General features: G+C 37.4%; 1 protein-coding gene across 1 annotated transcript in view; it reads right to left on the reverse strand.

Moving 5' to 3' along the window:
• SPEF2 (sperm flagellar 2) overlaps positions 1 to 26050 on the reverse strand; it is a 197891-nt gene that overhangs the window by 97174 nt on the left and 74667 nt on the right. Inside the window, exons 12-20 of the mRNA XM_034960179.4 lie at positions 25656 to 25810; positions 24015 to 24090; positions 22584 to 22645; positions 20586 to 20689; positions 17624 to 17880; positions 13717 to 13825; positions 12571 to 12728; positions 8185 to 8358; positions 4417 to 4491 (exon numbers count right to left, since the gene is read on the reverse strand). Of these exons, the coding sequence (XP_034816070.1) occupies positions 4417 to 4491; positions 8185 to 8358; positions 12571 to 12728; positions 13717 to 13825; positions 17624 to 17880; positions 20586 to 20689; positions 22584 to 22645; positions 24015 to 24090; positions 25656 to 25810 (1170 nt within the window). The remainder of the gene's footprint in view (positions 1 to 4416; positions 4492 to 8184; positions 8359 to 12570; positions 12729 to 13716; positions 13826 to 17623; positions 17881 to 20585; positions 20690 to 22583; positions 22646 to 24014; positions 24091 to 25655; positions 25811 to 26050) is intronic.

Consider the following 26050-nt stretch of genomic DNA (forward strand, 5'->3'; position numbering starts at 1 on the left):
CCCTGTAAGACAAATCAGAAGGCAAGCACTGGAACAATACTAACACTAATACATGTGGCAAAGCATCGGAACTAAAGATGGCATGATTTCCAAGTGTTTGTTCCAGAGAACTCTGGTCCCAACAGATATTCCTCCAAGGGAGAAGAATTCTGCAGCCAAAATGCCCTGGGATCTTACATATGGTGTCTCCTGCTCCCTTTGAAATGCACATTGTTATAGAAAAAAAAATCTTGTAATTAAAAACATTTTAACTTGATGTAACTTGGCATTTTCTGAATTTAGTTGATTATTGAAAACTTTCTTCATTTGGCTCCTAATTAACATCTCTCCTGGGTAAGGCTATATGTTTGAAAAGCCATTGTTTAATGAAGAAACATAATGGGACAGTGGCAAATGAGTTCAAGAGGAGGTGAAATCTTTTTTAAGAACACTCTAAGTACCATTGTTAATGGCATCTCAGTGTCAAGACTTGGGAGGGAGAAGGGTAGAGATTGATCTAATATGCAGAGAAGAATATAAATGAATCAAAGATATCGACAGCAGGAATTAATAAGTTTGAAGAAAGGAAAAAATAGATGATTCCTCAACTAAGAGGCTCTTTAAATATAATTGGTATCAAATGGCCCGTGAAATAAACAGATGAACAATTAATGGTGTTCACCTGCAATGGTGTTAATTTGAAATATTAAGAAATAAAATCATTTCTTTCACATGAAGGAAGTCCAAAACCACATGATTTATATGTAACATAAAGATGTCTAAATCTTGAGAGTTCACCTATTTCAAATATTATTTAATGCAATATAATAGTAAAATAAAAGCAAAAAGTATTTGGAAGTCTTTGTAGTTAATTCGAGCTAACTACATGGCTCCAATGTATATATTTTGCTGTTGAACTTGTGTTTGCTTATGAATTGTTTGGAGTCTGTATGCTTTTATTAAGGATGCTCTTAGAGCATGTGTTAATTATGTCTAATTTGATGCTTTGGTACCTAATATACATGTCTTTTTCATTTCTATTTTCGATGATTCTTTAATGATGCTTCATTTGCTTTTTTCATCCTGATGAGAAAAAAGGGATGAGTAATGTAAAATATGAAAATTATTCTATTAGTAAACAAGTGAGAGCTGAGCATAAATTATAGCCCTTAAAATTTTAACTAAAACTTTTATCTCAGTGTTAACTCACCAATTAGCTCTAGTTATACAAACCCAACATATCATATAATTAGAGAAGGGTGAGATTCTCTTTGAGAATCATGGTTATGATTCTCAAAAATATTTGGACATTTGAGAATGTCCAAACATCTATTTTAGCACGTTATGTTTTGAACAGTACACACTCTTGGACTGCAACAGCACTGGCAATTTGTGATGAACAGTTTAAAAAAGACACATACTTCATGACAATGCCACTCGAATGAACCTGGAAGAAGTAAATTGCATGCATGCATACTGCCTTTCAATCTTTAGTTAATTTATTGCTACAGCGGCTTCAATATGAATCTAACTGATACGCTTTTTAGAGCCTGGGATTTTCTTTCACCAGCTATCAATTACTTTAGAAATTATACCCCCAACAGAGTAAGACTCTGTCTCAAAAAAAAAAAAAAAAGAAATTATATCCCCCTATTTCACAGAAATAAAGTAAAATAGAAAAAAGAACATAAATGAAACTAGGGTCAGGAAAAATATAACTTAAAGTAGAAGTTCAAAATCAGGAGGGGAATTAGAAGGCAGACATGGAGATCTAGGTCCTTGCACAGATACTAAACCTGAGCCACGAGTTTTTTTCTGAACTTCTAGTCAGCCAAAACACAAAGGAAAATGCTCTCATTTTGAGGCGCCCATTATCTAATCACCCAGAGGAAGAGACATTTTCCTGTCCCTTGATTCTGAACGAAATTTATCACCTAGGATTTCATATAGGGGCCACGGAATGATGTAGTGGGCATAATATTCCTTCAGAAAATATAATACCAGGTTATTATTGGTATAATAAAAGTTTCACCTCCACTGCTATGTTAAGTTGTGGAGGACTTTTTTTTTTTAAACTGGAAGTTTTATTTCATTTCAATGGACATTAAAGTTGGCCTACTAAATTAGAAAAATAAGGAAAGTCATTAGTGAGTTTTGAGTGAAAACATAGTCTTCAGGAAAACTGTTCTTAACAAAATTCTTTACAATAAATAATTATATAAAAAACTTAAAATTGGCCAGGGGTGATGGCTCAGGCCTGTAATCCCAGCACTTTGGAAGGCTGAAGCGGGGAGATTGCTTGAGCCCAGGAGTTTGAGACCAGCTTGGGCAACATGCTGAAACCCCATCTCTACAAAAAAATACAAAAATTAGCCAGGCGTGGTGGCATATGCCTGTTGTCCCAGCTACTCAGGAGCCTAGGGTGGGAGGATTGCTTGGTCCTAGGAGGTCAAGGCTGCAATGAGCCATGATCACACTACTGCACTCCAGCCTGGGCAACAGAGTGAGACCCTGTTTCAAAACAAGAAACAACAACTTAAAATCAAACATTATTGTTTCATAATCAAACGTTATGCAGAAGAAAAACTTTGCAAGGCTGATATTTTAGAGATAGTGTCGCATGGATAAAGCCATAGGCATTTACAATTAACTGAAAAAGGCAAGCAATGCAATGCCACCAGATTAATTTAAGTTGTAAGATACCTGGGCAGTAGGGAAGCAGTCAGGGACAATAAATAAATAAATAAATAAATAAATAAATAAATAAATAAAAATAAACCCAAAAGACAAACCAACCTAACCTAAAAACAAGCTGGACTTAATAGCTTGCATTTCAGAACTGAGGCCATGGAATTGTAACATTAAGAAAAAAATACAAAGTAAATACCAAATACGAATGTCAGGTCAAAAGAATTTTCAATAAAACAACATCAATAAAAATAACCTGTTAATGCTCAAATAGATAACTTAAAAGTACCTGACTGTTAAAAAAATAGTTACAGAGTACATATCCACATACCGTAAAAGGGACACCACCCCTCATAAATAGGCTTTTAAAAGTTCACTTATTGAGGGTGTATGCATGACATAAATTTTCCAGGGAATTTATGACTCTTTAAAAAAGCAGGGAGTGGGGTTGGGGGTGGGGAAAGTAACTCAAAGTTCTCTAAAATATTTGCAAGGTTCTCTTTACTCTTTGATGGTTGAAAAATTCTCTGAAGAAACTCAAACAAGTCATAAGAATTAAAATCCCTTGCATGAGATACAATTTAGAACAAAGTAAAACCATTAAAATCCATTGCCAGTATGTAGTTACACCAAGAAGTTACATCAAGCTGTAAACATTTGTTAATTCAAATTCACATATATATAAAATATATAATACTATATATAATATATATACTATATATAAAATATATAATACTATATATAATATATATACTATATATAAAATATATAATACTATATATTATATATACTATATATAGAATATATAATACTATATATAATATATATACTATATAAAATATATAATACTATATATAATATATATACTATATATAAAATATATATAAAAATATATATATATATTTTGAGACAGAGTCTGTCACCCAGGCTGGAGTGCAGTGATGCAGTCTTGGCTCACTGCAGCCTCCGTGTCTCCCGGATTCAAGGGATTCTCCTGCCTCAGCCTCCTGAGTAGCTGGGACTACAGGTGTGTGCCACCATCCCGGCTAATTTTTGTATTTTTTTAGTAGAGATGGGGTTTCACCATGTTGGCCAGGATGGTCTTGATCTCCTGACCTCAGGATCTGCCCACCTCAGCCTCCCAAACTGATGGGATTACAGGCATGAGCCACTGCGCCCAGCCCCAGTTCATATTTTTAATTGTTTATAAATTACTGGCTTAAAGGATTACAAAAAAATGTAGACAGGTCTCAAAAACTTCAAGAGTTCCACTAAAAATAGATGGCAAAAATTAAATGTTCTGCTTTAGTTAACAGTACTGTACCAAGGTTCCTTTCTTAGTTTTGTAAATGTTCTAAGGTAATGTAAGATTTTTATTTTATTTTTTACCAAAGTGCTTATCAGTGAAGGAAATTCAATAAGGGGTCCAAGAAAACTTGATTCAGTATGTAGCTTTCTGATGGCACAGCTTAGCCCAAGGATAACAGCTAAAATATATCTGATAAATGGATATTCTGTATATTAGATATTGTCTAAATTATCCCTGCAAGCATCACTTTTCTCAGCAGGGCCTTTGGTAAGCGCCAGGATGCAGAAAGTTTGCGACTATATTCTTTGGCAAGGGCTTATGATTTACAAATGCCTGAGAGAAGTGGTCAATGTATACTACTATACAAATCTAGCTATTTTCACTGAGATAGTTATAAAATGCAGAATTACATGTAATTATATCTATTTTTATCTGTGTACCTTTTCTTTTGAGTGCGGTCTCACCTTTCTTCCCTTTTCCTTCCTGAAGAGATTCTTGCTTACCATGCGGGGCTTCTAAACAAAATTCGACACACAAAAATCATTGATGATTTACTTCAATAGCCTGGGCTATATGATTATAAGCAAGCTAATGCTATTTCCCATAGGTAAACAGTTACATTTGTGAACTGCATAAAATGGCTCAGGTCTTTACTTTGAGTTAAAATTATCCTGAAGACAAACTATGGGTTGAAACTTCTGGAATGATAGCTCTAATAGCAGCATTATTCTGTCACATTGAGATGTTTAGTCCTAACTTTAATATAAACATTTGGTAGCGGATTTGATCATAAACTCTTTAATGGAACTAGCTGTGGCATTTTTAAAAGATAATCACAAATCCATTTGGAGCATATGGCTGTATTTGGATTTATTTCAACTTAATGTGCCTATACAACAAGACAACTGTATCTGTAATAAAAATGATGCCAAAGCCAGGTACAGTGACATGCACCTGTAGTCCCGGCTATTGATGAGGTTGAGGCTAGAGGATGGCTTGAGCCCAGGAGTTTGAGTATGGCCTGGGCAACATAGTGAGACCCTGTCTCTAAAAATTAAATAAATAAATAAATAAAATAATAAAATAAAATAAAAATAATGGCCAAACACTTTGAAGAAGAGGTAAATAACCACATTATTTTGATATGTTGCACCCTTGAACTTCTCTTGGTCACACTCTTGGTTGCCTTGTGACTTCTACATTTTTCATTGACTGTAATTGTAATACAAAGAATGATGTGAGTATATTTATCTTAAATTCCCTGGGATATAGTTCAGAAATATATTGGAAGGGAGAAATTGGAAAACTGATGATCTGGAGATGCCCCAATTAATGAGTTTGTTCCTTTTAAAAAAAATTCACTACATCCTGCATTATTTACCAAATGATTTTAATTATTTTCCTCCCTGGTCCTGGGCTATCGTTTTCTCCTTCATTTTAAAGGATGAACCAGTATGGCAATTGAAATGCCTGTGATGGAGACAGACTCCCTTTAACCTATTTTTTTGTATTTAGAAGTGATAGTTATAAGAATGTATAAAGGCCTAGCAGATTTCACTTACATTTAAATATCACAGACATGATAACCAAGATTCCACAGAAATAAAACAGGTGACTTTGTTAATCTCTCTAAATGAATATTTAAAAATCCAAGTAGTTGACCACTAAATTTGGAAGAAAGAGGGCGGATGATAGCGAGGGAGGGAGGGAGGGAGGGAAGTAAGGAAGGAAGGAAAGAAGGGAGGGAGGGAGGGAAAGAAAGAAAAACCTAAATAGAAGTATAGGTAGTATTATTCTATTGTGCCATACTAAGAACTAATTCTCAATTAAATAGTGACAATTGATACTGCATTTGATAATAGACCCTTCAATGGAACATAACTATGGAGTTTTTCAAATTTAATCCCAAGTATAATGGAAGGAGATATAAAATATGGAACTGAATAAAATATAGAACAATTTTTTAACAAAATCACAAAATTTTTAACAAAATAACAAAATAACAATTTTTAAACAAAATTTTAACAAAATAACAAAAATTTTTAACAAAATAACAAAATAGGATTCAATGTACTATGCCTACTCTAGCCCTTTTAAAAAATTTCGTTTGGTTTTTTAGTGAATAATTCCTCTTTTCATCTCAACTTCTGCTGAAGATTGTAATTAGATGTTTGAGTAGGGCATGTTCAGAAGCCTCAGGCTTTCAGTTCTAAAAATGTTCCATTTTGGAAAATTTGTAAATTATTTACACAAAACATTTTAAAAACCTGTGATAAATGTTCCTCTCTCAAATTGCCTAACCAAGCTTCCCTGAGCTGCAGGGGCAGTGCTGTCTGCTCTCCTGCCCTATCAATGTCCATCACAGTAAGGTTGGGTGGCAGCAATTAAGACTCTCGAGATTAACCTTTCTAAACATTCTTAAATATCAGGCACTAGCCTTGACCTTGGTGGGGAAAAAAAGACAAGTACAACCACTCTTTAAAGCAACAATAGATTTATTATTTCTTCAATGCACAGTATTCAAGAATATAATTATAAAATAGCAAACAAACTTCAGAAACTTAAAGACTGAGCTGGTCCTGATCAGAAACACTAGAGTCTGGTTTCAGGAAATGGCTCAAATACATAGATACTCTTGACTGGAGCAAACTGAGGAGGAGCTTTAACCTAGAGTCATAGCTATAGGTTAAAGGACGATATTCGATAATTCTAGGCTCACCTGACCCACTGTGAAAACTGTCTTCCTCAGTTATTTTTCTTTTCTTTTTTTTGGAGGTAGAGTTTCACTCTATCCCCCAGGCTAGAGTGCAGTGGGGCAATCTCAGCTCACTGCAACCTCCGCCTCTCAGGTTCAAGCAATTCTCCTGCCTCAGCCTCCCAAGCAGCTGGGATTACAGGTGCCTGCCACCACGCCCAGCTAATTTTTGTATTTTTGGTAGAGATGGGGTTTTGCCATGTTGGCCAGGGGGGTCTCGAACTCCTGATTTCTGGTGATCTGCCCACCTCAGCCTCCCAAAGTGCTGGGATTACAGGGATGAGCCACCACGCTTGGCCTGTCTTCCCCAGTTCTAAAAAGCATTTTAAATATTTCCATTTTCCTCCAGACCTCTGAATTGTTTTTTAATTTCCTAATGAGACAGCGGGAAAAGGGTGTATGTTTAATGCATGTCTTTGTGTTTTATTGTTGACATGATAAAAACATTTTTTAGGATGTGTGTATTTTGCCTGTAGTTAATTTCTAATTTCCTGGAGCAGAATGGTCTTTAATATATCATAATATATCTTACTAAAGTCTTCATATGACTTTGTTTAATATGAATAAGTTTAATTTTAAAAATTAAGACCTATCTCAAATCTCCGTGAGGCAGAAAGACTATAGAGTTTAGAAATGTGGTCATGACACAGTATCAAAGATACTTAGGTAGACATGGTGTAACTGCACAGTCAGCCATTTATAAAGCTGAAACTAGAAACCAGAGCCTCATTTGTTTTATATACACACACAAATGGATACTGACACTCTACCAATATCATGCATTACAACAATTAAGCACTTCACTTTTGTCATTATATTCATTGTCTGCCACTTAATGCTAGACTTATGGTCCATAGCGGTTAAGGATCTAGAACAAACTTAAACTAAAAGTGTTCTCTATCTAGGCTCTTTATCTCTGTGTCCATAAATATATGTTTACTGAGATGGCAGGAGCTTGTTTCTATACTTTTATAATCACATAGTCCTGAAGATTTACAATTACGTATAAATTCTAGTTCTAATGGTTGCTGTTAATTTGTTCCCTTATTCTGGTGGAAAACCAGCTATACTCATTCTTATTTTATTAAGATGTTCTTACTCATTACATAAATGTAACTCTATAGTTCAGCACACAGACGTGTATCCTCTTGATCTGCCTGAAGTTACCTGTTACTCTGTGCCTTTCCCTCTTCTCGTCTGTGGTCTTACTCTAATCAGTAGACCTAGGTGTGATGACTCCATGTCTCCTCCTACATGGCAAAGAAGTTGGGCTTTGTAACAACTACGCTTTTAGCTACTCCGAGGGCTTTTCCACTTCCATCTGAGTGTAAAGCCTTGTTTCATATGATTGAAGTTGCCCAAAGTCTGAATGTAGATAGACTATAATTTATAATTCTTTACTGAGTAAAAATAAGAAACTGAAAACAGGATTATAAATCATTCTGTCAATCACCTGATTGAGGTTTTCCTTTTGCAGTAGGAGTTTTTGAAGGCACATGGCTTTGATGAATTTCCTTCTCTTTTTCTGGTTCAGGAGGAGGAGCAGGAGGAGGTGTAGGAAGTGGAAGCTCAGCCAGGGAAGCTGCTGCTTTTTTCTCAGCTTCCTTTTCTTCTAATTTCTTCTCAACTTCAAAAGGATGATAAGAATTGACCTTCATTAGAGACTCTAGAAATCTACTATTTCACTTGAACTAAGAGAAATCTAAATTAATATAAAACAATCTTACGTATTTAAAGCTAATTCATGCTTTAGGGCTTTCCCTTAAATCATCTAGTCCTTAAAGCTAAGATTGCAAGTCTTCTCTCCCTTGTCAGAAATATGGTTGCCCTTGCCTTTTGATGGCAGTGGTGGTAATGTTGATGGGTAGTGGTGGTGATGATGGTGGTAGTGGTGATGGTGGTGGTGGTATTAATAACAGTGGTGTTGACTGTGGTGGAGGTGGTGATGGTGGTGGTGGTGCAGGTAGAAGTGGTGATGGCTGTGGTGGGGATGGTGGTAGTGATGGTGGTGGTGGTGATGGGGGTGGTGGAGGTGGTGGTGGTGATGATGGTGACGATGGTGGCAGAGGTAGGGGTAGTGATGGTGGTAATGGTGCTGCTGGTAGTGGTGGTGGAGGAAGAGCTGGTGATGGTGGTGGAGGTGGTGATGGCTGTGGTGGGGATGGTGGTAGTGGAGATACAGGTGATGATGGTGGTGATGGTGGTGGAGGTAGAGGTGGTGATGGTGCTGGTGGTAGTGGTGGTGGAGGTAGAGGTGGTGATGGTAGTGGAGGTGGTGATGGCTATGGTGGGGATGGTGGTAGTGATGGTGGTAGTGATGGTGGTAGTGGAGATAGAGGTGATGATGGTGGTGATGCTGGTGGAGGTAGAGGTGGTGATGGTGATGGAGGTAGAGGTGGTGATGGTGATGGAGGTAGAGGTGGTGATGGTGCTGGTGGTAGTGGTGGTGATGGTGGTGGAGGTGGTGATGGCTGTGGTGGGGATGGTGGTAGTGATGGTGGTGTTGGTAGTGGTAGTGGAGATAGAGGTGATGATGGTGGTGATGGTGATGGAGGTAGAGGTGGTGACGGTGATGGAGGTAGAGGTGGTGATGGTGCTGGTGGTAGTGGTGGTGATGGTGGTGGAGGTGGTGATGGCTGTGGTGGGGATGGTGGTAGTGATGGTGGTGTTGGTAGTGGTAGTGGAGATAGAGGTGATGATGGTGGGGATGGTGGTAGTGATGGTGGTGTTGGTAGTGGTAGTGGAGATAGAGGTGATGATGGTGGTGATGGTGATGGAGGTAGAGGTGGTGATGGCTGTGGTGGGGATGGTGGTAGTGATGGTGGTGTTGGTAGTGGTAGTGGAGATAGAGGTGATGATGTTGGGGATGGTGGTAGTGATGGTGGTGTTGGTAGTGGTAGTGGAGATAGAGGTGATGATGGTGGTGATGGTGATGGAGGTAGAGGTGGTGATGGTGCTGGTGGTAGTGCTGGTGGAGGTGCTGGTAGAGGTGATGGTGGTGGAGGTAGAGGTGGTGATGGCTGTGGTGGGGATGGTGGTAGTGATGGTGGTGGTGATAGTGATGGTGATGTGGTGGTGTGGTAGTGGTGATGGTAGGAGTGGTGATGGTGGTGGTTGGCATGGGGGTGATGAGGAATATATGTGTATTTGTGTGTACGGAGCAGGTATAAGGGGTTAGCAAGTGGTGTCAAATGTAAAAGTGATAATCTAGAAGTAGCTAATAAAGATGAGGAGAAAAATAAAAGATTGTTTGAAAATGTCCAGTGGGAAAGCAAAGTGAACAAGTGTAAAAAGACGGTAAAGGGCAATGTAATACAAGAGGTGGGGTGAGGAGGAAATGGAAGGGGAAAGAAATGTGTATCACTAACTTTAAAAAGTGAATACAAAGCACTTAGAATACTGCACAGTACATACATCTTCAATTAAGCCTTAGCAATTCATTCATTCCTGCAACAACCATTTATTGAACCTGAATTATGCCTTGAAGAAAAGGAAGGATGACAAGAATAAAGTAAAACTACTACTATTTCTAATGATAATAATTATAATAATATTGCAAACAATAGTTCTGATTGCTGGAGATACAACAGTAAAACAAAACAGAAAAATCAATGGCCTTATGAAGCTTACGTTCTAGTGGTAGGAAAGAAACCATAAATATGATGAGTAAGTTAATTTATACAAGAGTTAAGATGGTGATAAGTGCTATGGGAAAAAAATAGAACAGAGTAAGGGAGATCAAATTGTTGTGGGCAGCTTCTTAAGTTTTAGATAGACTGCCAGGGTGAGTATGCCCAACCATAAGGTGACATCTGAGCAAAGACATGAAGCAAGCCAGGGAGTGAGCCTCGTGTATTTCTGGTGAAAGAGTGTTCCAGTCAGGGGAGATGGTTAGCCCAGATGCCTGGAGGGATGGAGCATGGCTGACTGGAGTCTTTCTAGGCTCCCATCATTGTGATGACCCTTTGCCTTGCATGATGCAGTTTCACCTTTCCTGGCACACCCTCCCTGACTGCCCAGTCTTTCCATCCCTTCACACTGCGGAGGCCCACAGCTCTACTCAATGTACCACTGGCGACGATTGCCTATGTTCTTGCATGACTATTTCTCTTTACATGTGCTTACTCCACCCTTAGATTACTCTTTTCAATTCAGCAAGCTAGGAGGCTTCATTCTATTAGATGTTCTTTTGAAGTGGAAATTAGGGGTTTTAGTTCTGACTTTTAAAGTTATTCATAATTATTGCTTTAAACATCCAAGAATTAAGACAAGTAGAAAAGGGAATTGCCTGTTAAGTCTCTTTAAGTCCTATCTCCTTCCCCATCATCAAGTATATATATGCTGCCAGACTCTTCTGTGCATATGTATTTAATACATAATTATGTACACTTTCCTTAAAAGAGACTATTTCATATGTAACCTGCTTTTCCCTACTTAACAGTATATTGTGGTCAGAATATAGAAGTACCACATTCTTTTAGTTTTTTAACTTAGTCGGAAAGTTTAATACAGAGCACTGGGCTAGGTTAATGTTTATTGTTTTAATTATTAAACATTTGTTAATTACCTGTTTGAAATATAAATCTTAAGTGATAACTGAGTCTATTAATGTAGTCAGTGAATATTAGAATGCAAACTCTTTAGGAAAATGTTGAAGTTGAGTCTAATAGTTGGCAAAAACAAACTGATTCTAACCCGTAGCTTCAAGCCTTCATGAGTTAGAATTGGTTTGTTTTTGCTTCCCAACCAAGACTCTGTAAGATTGCTATTCTGTCAAATGACATGTTAAGCCTCTTAAAATAGTATATGATTATTTTTTGTTTGAAAGGTTCATGCTGGTAGTTTTTGGAGTAGGCATTTAGATGTAGGAGTTTGTCTTTCTAAGTATGAGCTCCTGGATTTCCATGGTGATTGTGGTTTATGTCTATGGGCTATTTTAATGTTAGTTAACTGTTACATTATGGGAGTTAGGTCACAAATTTAGCGACAGGAGACAGTATGCTATCAAGGCAACTTTAGAATCCTTTTGACACTATTAACTTTGACCATTTTTTATTATACTAAGAAACAGTAGTTGCCAATATAATTTGGGGTAATTGATAAACAAAAAAGAAAGATTTATTTTTCAAATCTTGTCTCTAAGGTAAAATCCCAATGGAAATATGATATTGGACTGAAGTTAAAATCTCTTTCAATAAAAAGCTTCAATAATAGTATAAAAAGTTAGTGGGCAATTATCATTGGTTGAATGAAATAGGAAGGAGATCTGTGCAGTTTTATGTGGGTAAGATAAAACATGAAAGCAAGTTAATATATAATTAATAATCAACTTAATAATAATAAATAAACTTATAACAAAATAGGTGGATGTGAGAAAAAATTGCCTACTGTGTCCATCCTAAAAGAATTCACATGGTTTCTTTATAATGCTAAAGCTAACAAAGTAAAACCTTTACCTTTATCTACAATATCTCTAATGTTCATTATTTTTTACTTAAAAATATCTAATTAACAAATAAAGATTGCAAATATCCAGAGAATAAAATGTGAATTAACATTTAAATTTAACTCTGCTGGGTTTTTTCTTGTTGTTTTTTTTATGTGAAAACAATGCTTTCAGAGAGATGGTCTCTTTTTGATTAAAATAAGAGAGAGAAAAATCTTTTATTCGGAAACATATACAACAGAAAGCTAAAGCCAGAGGCAGAATATATTTGTCGATAGTATAAATCCAAAGATAAGAAAGAACTTTTCAATCACATCTTCATTTCCTACCAAACTCATTAAAAACCACACATTTTAGTTGCCTAAACTCAAAACTATAAACAAATGTAAATACCTTTATTCTTTTTTTTTGCTATTTCAGTCGTAAGAATTTCTTTTACTTTTTCACATAAAGATTCCTTATCTATTTCAGCATTGATTTTTATCAAAATATTTTCTGGCTCTGAAAACCATTGCTCCAATAAAGGCCAGTTGTCCAAGAAGCCTATAATTCTGCAAAATCAAAATATGATATGAATATCTCATACTGATCAAAAGATTAGAATGACATTAAGCATAAATTATCCGACATACGTAATGAAAAGACAGGCTGCCAATATAATTGTATCTGAAAAAGAAACAATGTTATTTATTTTAGATTAAAGAAGAAATTACTTAATGTCATCAAGACATATTTTTTGAGATGTATGAGAGTAAAAGAGGAAAATGTTGTTGATTCAGGAAAACTTTTAGTATGAGTACAGGTCTCTAAGTGAAAATCTAAGAAAACATCATCTGTGCTCATAGTAGAATAACTCTGAACTCTCTTCGGATGGTAGCTACAGCCTGATGCACCTAGGCCATCTATTTTTTTCTCAGAGATAGAAATTGAAGAGATCTTTGAGTAAGTATAGATGGTTTAGACTTATATACTTTACTCAGAAGTGTTATTGGAATAATTCTTGAAACTGTTTTTTTCTTCCTGGAGAGTAGACAGCCTTAATGTAGCTCAAATTACTCTTCCCTGGTTCATTTCATATTGTTAAACTTTTCAGGGTTTCATAAAATTGTATAATTTTGTCTAAATTTCCCTTTGCAATGGCAAATTGCACACAACCAGAAGAATAATTTTATTTTAGCAAAATAGAAGTAGTTTACACTCCGATGCCTAACTTTTTGAAGTTCCACCATCGTCACCAGCATTTCCTTAATGAGTGCTGAATCAGGATTCCATATAATTAACTTATAAGTTCATGTAACCATAAAGGGAAGTATTGCCTGATTTAATTCTTCTTTTTTTCAGACTAATGACTTGCCCTCTAAATATGAAAGCTAGCACATAAATATTTCACTTATTGTCAAAACTACTTAGTTTTCTTTTACCTGTAAAAGATTGAATGCTAAGAAATAGATATTCTTCTAGATCTGATGATTCCAAAGTTGTTGTCAATCTATTTAAGAAGCATGAAACAAGAAGCAGAGCATTTAGTTAAAAACTAACCTATGTTGTATCTGGTCTCTTAAATTTTGGTCTCCATCCTTATCTTGGTTTTCAGCAGCTACACGTTGACTGATATCTTCGTGAGCAGTTTTATAGGACAATTCTTCAGCTACGGTATAAAATGTATTTAATTAGATAATTTTCAAAACCAAAGTTGCTACTTACTGCTAAAATATACTGATGAAAGATGCCAAACAGATACGGTCCTGTATTTGGTCCAGTGTTACTTAAAAATATTTTAAAAGATGTTGAAAGAGTATAGTTTTGAGATAAGAATTCGATTGTTTTCTTGGAAATTGGGGAAAATAAGTAAACATTAAAGAGAAGCTGTAGTTTCAGTGTAGAGGATCTCAGGATTGTCTATGATAGATGAGAATGAAAAATGATGGGTCATCATGAATAACTAACTTGAAAAGAATAGGAAAAATTAACACAGTCATGTAAAAATTAAGATGAAAGAACAAGGTGGCTGGAACGTCAAATATGCATACAAATTATTTCTTGAAATTATATGCAATACAATAAAATTATTGTTTCTTTCTAGAATTTATGATCTCCCTGTAGAATAGACATAAAGGAATAGACCCAAAGAGATCAAAAACAAACAAACAAAAAAACCAATCTCAACAGCTCTGATTGAGTCCTATTCTGGATTAATGGTACGAAGTCCAGAATACTTACCAATTTAGAATAAATAAAAAATCATAAAGAGGAAAGAAAGCCTTGAACTAGATTAAAAGAAATTAGAATTACTCAATGCAAGAGAACATTGAATAGCAAATTAATAGAGTTCGAGCAAATGAAGAACCCTCACAGGATATAGTAATCAGTTGTTCTTCATCTCCATTCATAACAGAACAAGGTGAAATGAATTTAGAATACAGAATGATGCTTTAAAATGATTCATAAAACCCAAGGATCACATTGGAATAGGTGACTGAAGAAAACTGTGGGAGTGCTCTTATTGGGAGATGCCCATGCACCATCTCATGGTCGCTACCTCACTGCTGTCAGGACTTCAGTGCATGGATCAGCATTCCTCTCTCTCCAACCTCCCAACCCCCGAGCCCCAGGCAGTGCTCCTTCCCCTTCCCTTCACTCGTGGTACTCTGTACCATGGCCAATGAATTTTGTGATCACCCTGAATGGCTCCATCTTTGCAATCCTAAAGACCTATACTCCTACCACAAACTTTCCAGCACTCCTGTATAGTTGATGAATCTCTTCACTAGCATCCAGTCCCTAAATTCCTACCTCCTTTTTTCCAAATTTATCTGCATTATCCTGACTTCACTTTATGCTTTCTAGCAAACCTAAACTGCATGAATGAACACTTCAAGTTCTCCCTGCCTCTTAACCACTCCAGTTTCTGTATCCTTTAGCTGTACCAGCCTTAAATGATATCATTTTTTTAAGACTTATGCTGGTAGGCATCTTTGAATAAAAATACACAACCTTTATTCTTACTAATTCCCTAGCTAAAAAAAATCAGTTGAGCTCTTTCATGTATATATAGAGACCCTTTTCTAAAATAAATAAAGAGAGAAATAAAAAAAAATAAAAAAGTAACAAATATCCTGTGACCATGGCTCTTTTTTTTTCTTTCAGAGATAAACTTCTTGGGAGTTATCTCCACTCACTCTCTATCTCTGTCCCTCCCACTCACACCTCAATACACTGCAATCCTTCCTTCTCTCTCCCACCCTCCATGAAATGGCTCGCATACCAGTCACCAAACATGCCAAAGGACACATTTCAGTCCTTATTTTGGCTTCTCTGTAGTACTTATAGGTAAAATTTAGCGTACAATTCTTAAAAGCTGTTACATATATTATGTCATTTTATACTCAACAAAAACTTGTAATTGGGATTGAGATTCTATAATTGGCTCCAAATTGCACAGTTCATAAATGGTAGAGAAGGGATTTGATTCCAGGCAATGTGACTCCAGGTTCTGGATTTCTTTTTAATTTTTATAGTCTTTGTTGCATTACACTTGCCAAAAAACGCATACACTAATATACATCTGCTCGAATTAATGAACTGAAGACAGTCAGCACCCAGATATACAAACATTATCGGTCCCAGAAGCCCCTTCCTGTTCTTTTTCAGTCACCATTAGCCACAAAGGGTCAGTATTTGATGCCTGAACTCAAAACCTATCTGTACCTCTCACCAGATGTGAACATTACTGTTCTGTCTCAGGCTGACCAATGGCTAAACAGCGGAGGCAGTCACCTCCTCTTCCATTCCAATGCAGCCTTTTACTCTCACAATGGCCATTCCCCCTCCTTACATCCCCCAGTCTCCTGCCCATTGGCTTTGAGTCTGGATCATTTACCTCAGCCCAGCCCTGGCAGGACTTTGTAGCCCACGTGGCTTTGGATGTAGTGTGTTTCTCTGTGAAGATGTTCTTCAGGTTTCTCCATAGACCCCGAGAACTGCAGAACTGCATGCTGCACCCAACCCTAGTGGCTAGGCTCCCACTCAGCCCAGGATCCTGCTGGTCTGGAAGGGGGATTGGATGACACATTTGCCTTGAAGATTTGTCCTCCCTTGGCTTATGAGACACTACTCTCCCAGGCTTTCTTCTTCTCCATTAGCTGCTGCTTCTAAACACTTATTCCTTTGCTCTCCCCACTAAATTCTGGCTATTATCTACAGAGCAATGCAATTTTTTTGGAGACAGGGTCTCACTCTGTTACCCAGGTTGAAGTGCTGTGGTGTGATCATGACTCACTGCAGCCTTGAATTCCTGGGCTCAAGTGATCCTCCCACCTCAGCCTCCCATGTAGCTAGGATCACAGACATGTGCCACCACGTTGGGCTAATATTTTTATTTTTTGTAGAGACAGGGCCTTGTCACGTTTCCTAGGCTGATCTCAAACTCCTGGGCTCGAGTATTTAAAATCATATTTTTTACAGTGTGGAAATTGTCTCAGCTGAACCAAATTTATTTTCATTTCTAAGAACACGAATCATTTGCATTACTATCAATTTCCTACTATTTACAGAGTTATAGAAGAATTGAGTCAAAACCAGTGAGAGGCACAGACCCCTATAGAATCAGGTACCCCCAAGGGTCCAAGAGGCAATATTCAGCCTTCTAGTAAAATGATGTGAAGGCAATCATTTGTTGATTTCAAAGTCTTCCATCATTTTTCCCTGATGTATTTACCACACGCTTATTATCATGTGCCAGATTCTGTCCTAAGCATGTAGCTCTGATCTCATTTAATACCCATAACAATACAATGAGCCATGTTATCATATAGGTTGTGACACCAAGGCTTAGAACAATAAGGTAACTTTCTCAAGGTCAAATACCTTATATGTAAGAAAGCCAAGGTTCAAGAATAAGTGCTTTTACCCATAAGTATTTAATTTGTGGAATAAAGGGTATTTTTCAAGGTTGAAAAACAGTTAAACTATGAATTTTTGTAGGAAGATTCACCCATCATGTGAAGTTTTCAGCCAACTGATACCACTCTTTAGAGTTAATACCCAGTCCAAGAAAAGGATGTTATCAGATCCTTTCTTGCAGCCCAGATGTGGTTTATGACCCTCAAGAGGGTGACCCACGAAAACACGCTAGACAGCCACAAAGCACTCCTCCATAAGTGCACGTCTCAAAAAAACACCCCAATGCCAGGGGAACTCCCAAGTTGATGGAAAGGTTCAGTGAGATGCTTGCCGTTGGACTGGAATTCACTAGTTCCGGCTTTGCCCACAGCGCTGAATGCTAACAGTCAAAGCAAGAGGCAACTGTGCTCAACTAGATAATTATTTGATAGGCTGAAGTGGATTATTTTGTACTCATTTATAATTGTAAATGGGAGTATTCACTGATTCAAAGAACAAAGAGTTTTCATTGTAAAAAGAGTGTCAAAAAAGGTGTCCAGCTTACCTATAATATCATTCATGCGACTCATTGAGGAAGTATCTGAAACATCTAATAATATGACAAAATCAAATGCAGGAGAGGGAAGAGGTATTTCTTTGGAAGTCGCAGGATCAATAGCCAATGTGGATTTTTGTGCTTTTTTTCTTTCCAATTCTGTGAGGTTTCTATTGCAGCCTGTAAGAGCTTCTTCCAGAAGCTGTGCTTGGTTTAAAGTCATTGGAAAACCATCTAGGATACAGTCTTGATTCACAGGTATCTTGCTAAATTGAAACAGGACAACTCATGAATATTTTGTTAGACACAAGTACTTTGGAAATACTATGATGAATCTTTCCTTTTTCTTTCAATTCCACAATAACTTCCTACTGCATGAATTTCATTACTTCATAGCTAAAAGATTAGGTTTACTGATGTGCCACAATCACTCCCTTGCTTAAAATACTTCTGTGGATACTGTGCTGCCCTCCAAATCTATTCCAGAGGCTTTAACACATTAAAATTAACTGGCCACACCTGTATTAGTCCCTTTCCATGCTGCTGATAAAGACATACTCAAGACTGGGCAATTTACAAAGAAAGAGATTTAATTGGTGTTACAGTTTCACATGGTGGGGGAAGCCTCACAATCACGGCAGAAGGCAAGGAGGAGAAAGTCACATGGATGGCAGCAGGCAAATCGAGAGCTTGTGCAGAGAAACTCCCGTTTTTAAAACCATCACATCTTGTGAGACCATTCACTATCACGAAAACAGCACAGGAAAGCACCGCCCCCATGATTCAATCATCTCCCACCAGGTCCCTCCCACAACATGTGGGAATTATGGGAGCTACAATTCAAGATGAGATTTGGATGGGGACACAGTCAAACCATATCAACACTTTATTTCTCTATAACTTGTTATCTCTTACAATTTTGAACCATTTACTTCAAACAAACTCATCTCCTCAATGTTATATGAGTATGAACTGCATTTTCTATATTGTGTTCACAGACTGTTCCTCCTTTGCACCTCAGTTTCCTAATTTATACAATGGGGTAACATAACATACCTCATAAGGTAGTTGTGAGGATGACCTGAAATGATGCATTTAAAAAACGCAGCACAGAGCTTAGCACATACTGGATACTTGTACTGCCAACCTGGAGAGCTCTTCCTATCCCACCCAAGCCTGTGTAGAGTCATAGTATCCTGATCTGAATTTCTCTGACTTCCACTTTGCCATGCAAGTGGTTATATTTCTCTGCTTAACACAAATTCAAGTGAGTCTTTTAAAATCTCAGTTAGATTATAGGACGCTGAAGTGCAATTGGGTTTTTGCACTCAGCACAGTGTCCTCTTTAGAGAGTGGGTGTTGAATAATTATTGTTTTAATTTGCAGCTGGAAAACAAGGTGAGAAAGGCGTAAACTTTGACTTTGTTCTTCTAAGCCCTTAAATTATGCAAAATTGTGTTTTTGGCCTTTCGATTAAAAGGTATAATTTCATTTATTTCTGTCAGAACTTATATTAAACAATGGAATCCCCTTTCCAAAGGTTTCTGAGTCTACTTTGGGGCCTGCATGTGATCCTTCCAATAGTGTAACAAGGAAGGAGGGGGAAAACAGAAGTTAAAGGAAATTTCATTATTGTTCAAAGTCACGAAACTAAAAATCACCCAAATCCAATGATCTTTCCACAGTATCAAGCTGTCTTCAGGTCACTGTCTATATTTCTCTCATTAGGTTATTAAGAGCAGGAAAAGACTTCATTTTGGTTTTATAACTTGTCCAGAGCTTGGTGAAGCATTCTGCATAGAATAAATTTGTTGATTCATTGGCCTAAGATGGGAAAGAGAATTTCCTTGAGTTCCTTCGTCCACCCACAGTCACAGAAGCCACTTCAGAGGAACGGGGAGGTGAGGGCTACCCTTGTTCAGCTGTAGTTTGAGGACATGAGGTGATGGGGAGTCAGGAGACATGGACTTTGGCTGGGGCTATACCACTAGCCAGACATGTAACTGGAGCACCTCACTGAACTGTCATGTGCCTCCCTTTCCTTACAGAAAAACGATAGATTTAGACTGGATCAAAGATTTCACACTGATGACTGTCATCTGGAGGAGCCTCAGGGGCAATAAGGATGGTACTGGTGGAAGGAGGGTAATGGAGTTCTGACGATGGGGTGTGGAGGTTTCAGTTCCACTGAAACTAAAGTGAAGAACTGCTTTATATCTATCTGATGCTTTTCATATACATTTTTATTTGGAGCAGAAGCAAAGAATCCCATGGCTGAAACATGCTTTATCGCCACTTCTGGGAAATGTTACAACTATTAGAGTGAGGCCCCTCCTAGCTCTGGGCAGCCCTGTGATCTGATTTCTAGACATATCATCATTGAGAAGCAACTTAAATTTTTAATGTCATCTTTTAAGAAAACACTAAGGGAAGTCCATTCCAGATGCAGAGTAGAACTCTCAGCCCTCCTTCCTCATCTCTCTTGGTCTCACTGTTTCCACATCCCACATCTCACTACTCAGTTCTGCTTCCTTACCTACTCTAAGTTGTTTGCAGCTCTTTCTCAGGGGGCTTTTTGACAGTTTTCTCCAGCCTGCTGACCTTCTCTCTTTATTACATTTGTCAGCCAAGTCTCTATGGCTTCTTTTTTCCCCGTGGTCTGTGACCACACAATTGAGTCTTTCCCTTGGCTTTTCCAATTACTCAATTTCTCATTGAATTCCCCACAGGTAATAGAACCTGACTTTATTCACATCTGGGTAAAAGAAGTCAAGCTTGGTATGGGAGAAGAAGCGGAATATAGGCACGTAAGTCACAAAATAAATCTACCTTTTCATTGCTGTATATTTTCATATACAGATGAGTGAAATGTATGAGATATTAAAACAAAAAATCCGTATTATTCTTTATACATCTTTGTGTGATAAAGAATATATTAAATAGATGAGAGGAAGAAAAATGCAATACATACTTAATAGCATTTACCATGATGTCAACAAGCAGCACATCAGGAATGCTCTTTCCTTTCTTCAGCAACTGTTCTGATTTTGCACCAAGCTGAGCACGTGTAGTGAGCTGGGAAAATAAACAAGAAATGACAGAAGATGACTAATTTAAAAGTCAAATTCCAAACATTTGGAGGAAAAGTTAATTAAATGACCAGGCTCTCTGATGATGACACTGATCATGTGGCACAGTTCGGGAGTCAGGGAAGCATTTCAGGAAAATGTGTGCACAGAATTTGAGGCTCTTCCTTCGAGCCTCCCTCCCTTCCAAGATCGTACTCTTCAGTTGCAGCAGCTCTTGCATCCCCAAACTTAATTCTCTAATACCTTAAATCAGAAAGATTGAGCTCTCTTCTTGGGCTCTAGCCACTCATGCCACGCAGACAGGGGCATGCCCTCTAGGGAAAACCCATATAAACATGGCCCTTGACCAGTGAAGTTCTCATCTTTCCATGGTCAAATTCCACAGATTTTCTGCCTGTTGTTTGCTGCTTCCTTGTTTGATGTCTTCTTTTAGCACTCAAATAATTATCTTTTATATTTTGCCTAGTGTTTATACTTGTTATTTATAGGTTAGTCCAATACAAGCTACTCAATATCACTGAAACAGGAACTTCCCCAGAGTCTATTCTTAGCTCAGCCACCAGAGTGAGAATTTTATGTCAAATGGTATGGCTCTATTCCAAACCCTGCTAAAATTCTCCCTTTTACTCCAAATGTCCTAATAATTGCCTGAGGCCCTGACTGACCTGATTCTTTTCCTTTCTCACCCATGTCTCTTACCTCATCCCTTACTAAATACTCTCTGGCCCCGCTGGCCAGGCACCTTCCTGCCTCACTATTCTCATGGCCTGGAACACTTCCCCAGATCCAGTGGGCAGGTTCTCTCACCTCTTTCAATCTGCTTAAGGCTCCCTTTCCCAAGGAGGCCTGCCCGATGTCATAAGGTGACCAACTGTGCCTCTTTTGCTGCCCTTGGCCTGTGTTCCTGCTCCCCTTCCTCCACTCCATGTTTCCTTTTCTCATGACACTCATCATCATCTTCAATATCATATTTATCTCTATGTTCATAGTTTATTATGTCTCTCTCCATTAGAATGTAAACACAATAAGGGCAGGAAATCCTGTCTTTTGTATTCACTGATATATCCAAGTTATTAAAACAGTGTACAAAACAATGTATGCTCTTGGAATTGAATTGAATATGGAATTTGTGAGATTTTAAAATCAATAGATGTAAATATAAAACATACTTTCTGCTAATTCATATTTCAAATTCACAGAGTAAAAATTGTAAGTCCCCTTTTCCTGTTTTTTCTGAACCCATTTCCCTTCCCATTGCTCATCTTGTTTACAGTTTGGTGTATATCCTTCCAAAACTTTTTCTATCTTTAAGCAGTTTTGAAACCTAAAATATTATAAAACTGTTTTTCATGATGAGATGCATAATAAAAAAATCAAATATAATACAAAAAATAAAATTCCACTTGATTTAGTCTGGTCATTTTATTTGATGACCATTTAGTTTCCATTAGGAGAAATAGTGAGTGAACTGTTGTAAACAGTTTTTCAGGAATTAATAAACAAATTCTGAAGAGTCACCAACAAGAGTAAGGATAAATTCTGGAAAAAATATTTAAAGGTAAAGAGGGTATGAGCGAAATAAAAGTCAATAAATTAAATGGTAAAGATGAAATGAATTTGGTCTCAGTCTAAAAGTTTTAAAAGCACAAGTTTATCACCCTGGCAAAAGTGAAGAATAATTTCCACTGCTTTCAATATAAATATTGAGAATACAAAGAATGCTAAGTAAAGTCAGGTGAGCTAATATTATACCATCAAATTAACTTTGAAACCAAAGAAGAGCACATTGCAATTTCATTGCATTTGAAGACACTCCAAAACACCATTAATCATGACAGGTTTTAATATGTTAGTAGCTAAAATTAGATCATAATACTTACTTTTAAGAAACTATCACTTGATTTGACTTCTTCAGCTTTTGGTGTTTTATCAGCATTACCACCTAGCAATAGGAAAAGTGGTAAGAACAAATTTCTGGTATTTACACCTAACAACCAAAGTAGTATTTGACCATCTATGGTTTTGGACATAAGGGTTATCAGATCCAGCTATGCCTGAGATGCTCAGAGGAAGGAAATAATAGAATCACCACAGCATAGCTTTTACCTTCACTCACACCATTAAGATCCTGGTCACTATGTGTCTTGGTGTTTCCCCTCCCTCCCTACCTCCCTCCCTTCCCCGCTCCCTTCCTGCATGATCTGAGTGCATAAAAATATCATTAGGAATACTTTAACACAGTCGGGGTTCGCTTTTCAGAAGACGGTCAAGTTTTTCAAAAAAATGTTAAAATGTTATTTTTCTACACTTTTATTTTCCTGGATTACCAAGTTACAGATAAACATCTTAAAAGCAGATGACTCTAGAAGTCAGAGGTGTTTTAAGTTAAATTCTATGTAAAAAAAAAACCCAGAAGTTTTAGGAGTTTGTTTATAATTACTTAGACTAATGTATAATAGAATATGTAATAAAACACTTATAATAGTTTTAAAAAACAACTAAAATTATCTCTTAAGAAACAGATAACAGGAATAAGGGACAGATAGTGTCCTTTTAAGAAAGGAAAGTCCAACCTCTCTGGAGTGTTGTATGCTCATAGTAAACCTGGACATTGTTCAATGGTAATGGCAATAATAATGATAGCACAGGAGGAGCTCGGCTTCATGCTAGAATACGAGGAAGCTATTTAATAAGACAAAGACTTCACTAGCACATACAGGAAAAAATATTTAATACTTAAAATTGTTTTCCTTCAATGGTTCTACAAAGGATCTGAAGGACTGCAGCCCAGATCCCAAGGGAGATAACTTTTTGTTATGTTTGGGAAACTTAGTTGTATTGGTAGTGCCCAAGGCTGAGAATAAACTTAGGAACCACTGTGCATACAGGTTAAAAAGACCAGCCCCTACAGCCTTCTGCAATACAATAAACAAAGCAGGAGCATGTAGAAAGCCCCAGTTGTACTCATACCCCCAGTCTTACACACAGGTGAGAACAAGAAAAGACTGTCTGTCTCCTTGCACAGACAGGAAGAATGAGGATGATTTATCCTGGATTCTTTCATAATGGCAGCAAAACTAATCAACTATTCGAAGGAGGCTGAAAAGATTGCCTTGTAATTTTCATCTTATCCCCAGCTGTAGGCAAGAGCGATCTTGCTCCCTCTGTCAAATGGCCATATGTAGACAACTATGTAAAACTCCCCTTGGTTCCCGTTTATTTCCCTGAAAGCATGTTTGTGCTCACATATAAGTGCTCTCATTGTTTCTCTCTCTAATGTAAATAATAGATGATTTGTTTTGAGATCTTACTAAGTATTGTTTCACCTTCTGTTTCTGGTAATACTTCATCTGAAACTGGACCAGCTGAAAATACATGTTGTGGATCCTTTGGAGAGAAAACACACACAGGGAGGGATTTTACCATTGCTATATTTTAATAATCCTCCTAATTTTATATCTATAAGTAAAGGTTTGAGAACAAATACAATACTTTTTATCTATAACATTAATGATTTTAAAGGAGATTAAAGTTTCAGTCCTAAATTCTTATTTCCAGAAACAAACAATATTGGATGATAATTGCACTTATAGAAATACACAGCAACCTGTGATGTAATCTGTCTTTTGAATGGTCTTCAATTACTATGTAAAATATGCCAACTACTATTTTGAAAAGATAGTGGAACCTGAGGAAAGGGTAAAGTTTATGGAAAACCATCTTGAACAATCCTAGAGATGTCAGTCACAGCCATAAGGTAATTTTTTAAAATGTACATTATCTATTACTTTTTTGATTAAAATATAAAGATATTACAACATGAAAGAAGAGATAGCCCACCATAAAGAAAACTTCTCCCAGTTATTTTCAGAATTAATTGTTAAATGGTATTTATTTTTGCAGGCTATGCAAATGATCTGGATCAGATTATCAGCTAATTTATTCAATTGCAGAGGCAGCATAAGGTAGAGAGAGGAAAGAGTAGTGGACTTACAATCTGGAAACTTAATCATAGAGAAGCTATTGACAAGCCTTCTGACTCCAAGCAAACCAATTCACACTTAGGGTCTTTACTGTGTGCTCTGTAGAATGAAGGAGCTGGACTACATCAAGGATTCTGAAGGTGGGGCTACATTTTCCTATTCACCCCTCCACCCCAGGAATCTTCATGCAATAATGAAATGAGATGCAATATTGATGGGAATATGATACAGGTAAACGTTTCAGAGAGCCATCCCCCAATTGAGATCTACTAATATAGATCAGGTGTCAGCATACTACAGCTCATAGACCACAAAGGCCTGCCGACAGTTTTCATACAGTTTCTGAACACCACTTAAGCAGCCGACCACTGTGAGACTGGAGACAAAGACAGGAGTCCTCCTCTACCTCTGTACCTGCTGGGATTCAACACCTGCCTCAGCCACTGCCCAGGGCCAGCATTGGTCCCTGACTATACACTGGGGTCTTTGATGTTAGCAACTGCCAGAAGCTGAGTGGGAGGATCTCGGTCCAGGAGTTGGTGGCTTCTTGAGTTCCCCTAAAACAATCATATGCCACCCTCCCAACCTCCACAATTCAAACACTTCACCCACCCCCACTTACCAGCTAGTGGCTCTTTCCTTGGGAGAATGGCTCCAGCTGATGGCTACTAGATCCAAAGGGGGCCCATCACACAAGACAGTCCACCCAGACAAACTGGTGGGAAGCAGGAGTTTTCTCTCTTGTTATACAAGTACCCACATAATATCCTCGATTTTACCTCTTGGCCTAAAATTTGTCCTAAATATTTAACTTAAATATTTATTCTCTAGACTTTTGCAGAACCTAAACTTTTACTCTCTGAGTCTGTACAGAAGAAACTTCTGGTCTAGAGAAGACCTTTTAAATTCCATCCAGCTCCAAATCTCTAATGTACTAGGCGCAGAAGAGAAAACTAGAATCACACTTGCCTGGCTTTCTTTAATCTCCTCTTGCAGAACTGGTAGAGCATCTTCTTCATCTTTTTTCTGAATTGGTAGAACCTCACTGACTTTTTCATTGTCATGAAATGCTTGGATAGCTTCTTGGACAAGAGTGTCAATAGAAAGTATCTGTATAGGAAAGTCTAAAGTACAAAAGATAATTTTATAAATAGCTTTTCATTTGGGAAATGGAAATTGTTGTCTTTATGTGCTGGTTTTGTCCTATAACACTGTCTTTCAGGCCCGCTAGAACAGTCTTTTGGATCAAGTTTCTTTTTTGTTTTGTTTGGTTTGTTTTGTTTGAGACGGAGTCTCGCTCTGTCGCCTAGGCTGGAGTGCAGTGGCATGGTCTCAGCTCACTGCAACCTCCGTCTCCTAGGTTC

The sequence above is a fragment of the Pan paniscus genome, chromosome 4, assembly GCF_029289425.2.
Source record: "Pan paniscus chromosome 4, NHGRI_mPanPan1-v2.0_pri, whole genome shotgun sequence".
Lineage (NCBI taxonomy): Eukaryota > Metazoa > Chordata > Mammalia > Primates > Hominidae > Pan > Pan paniscus.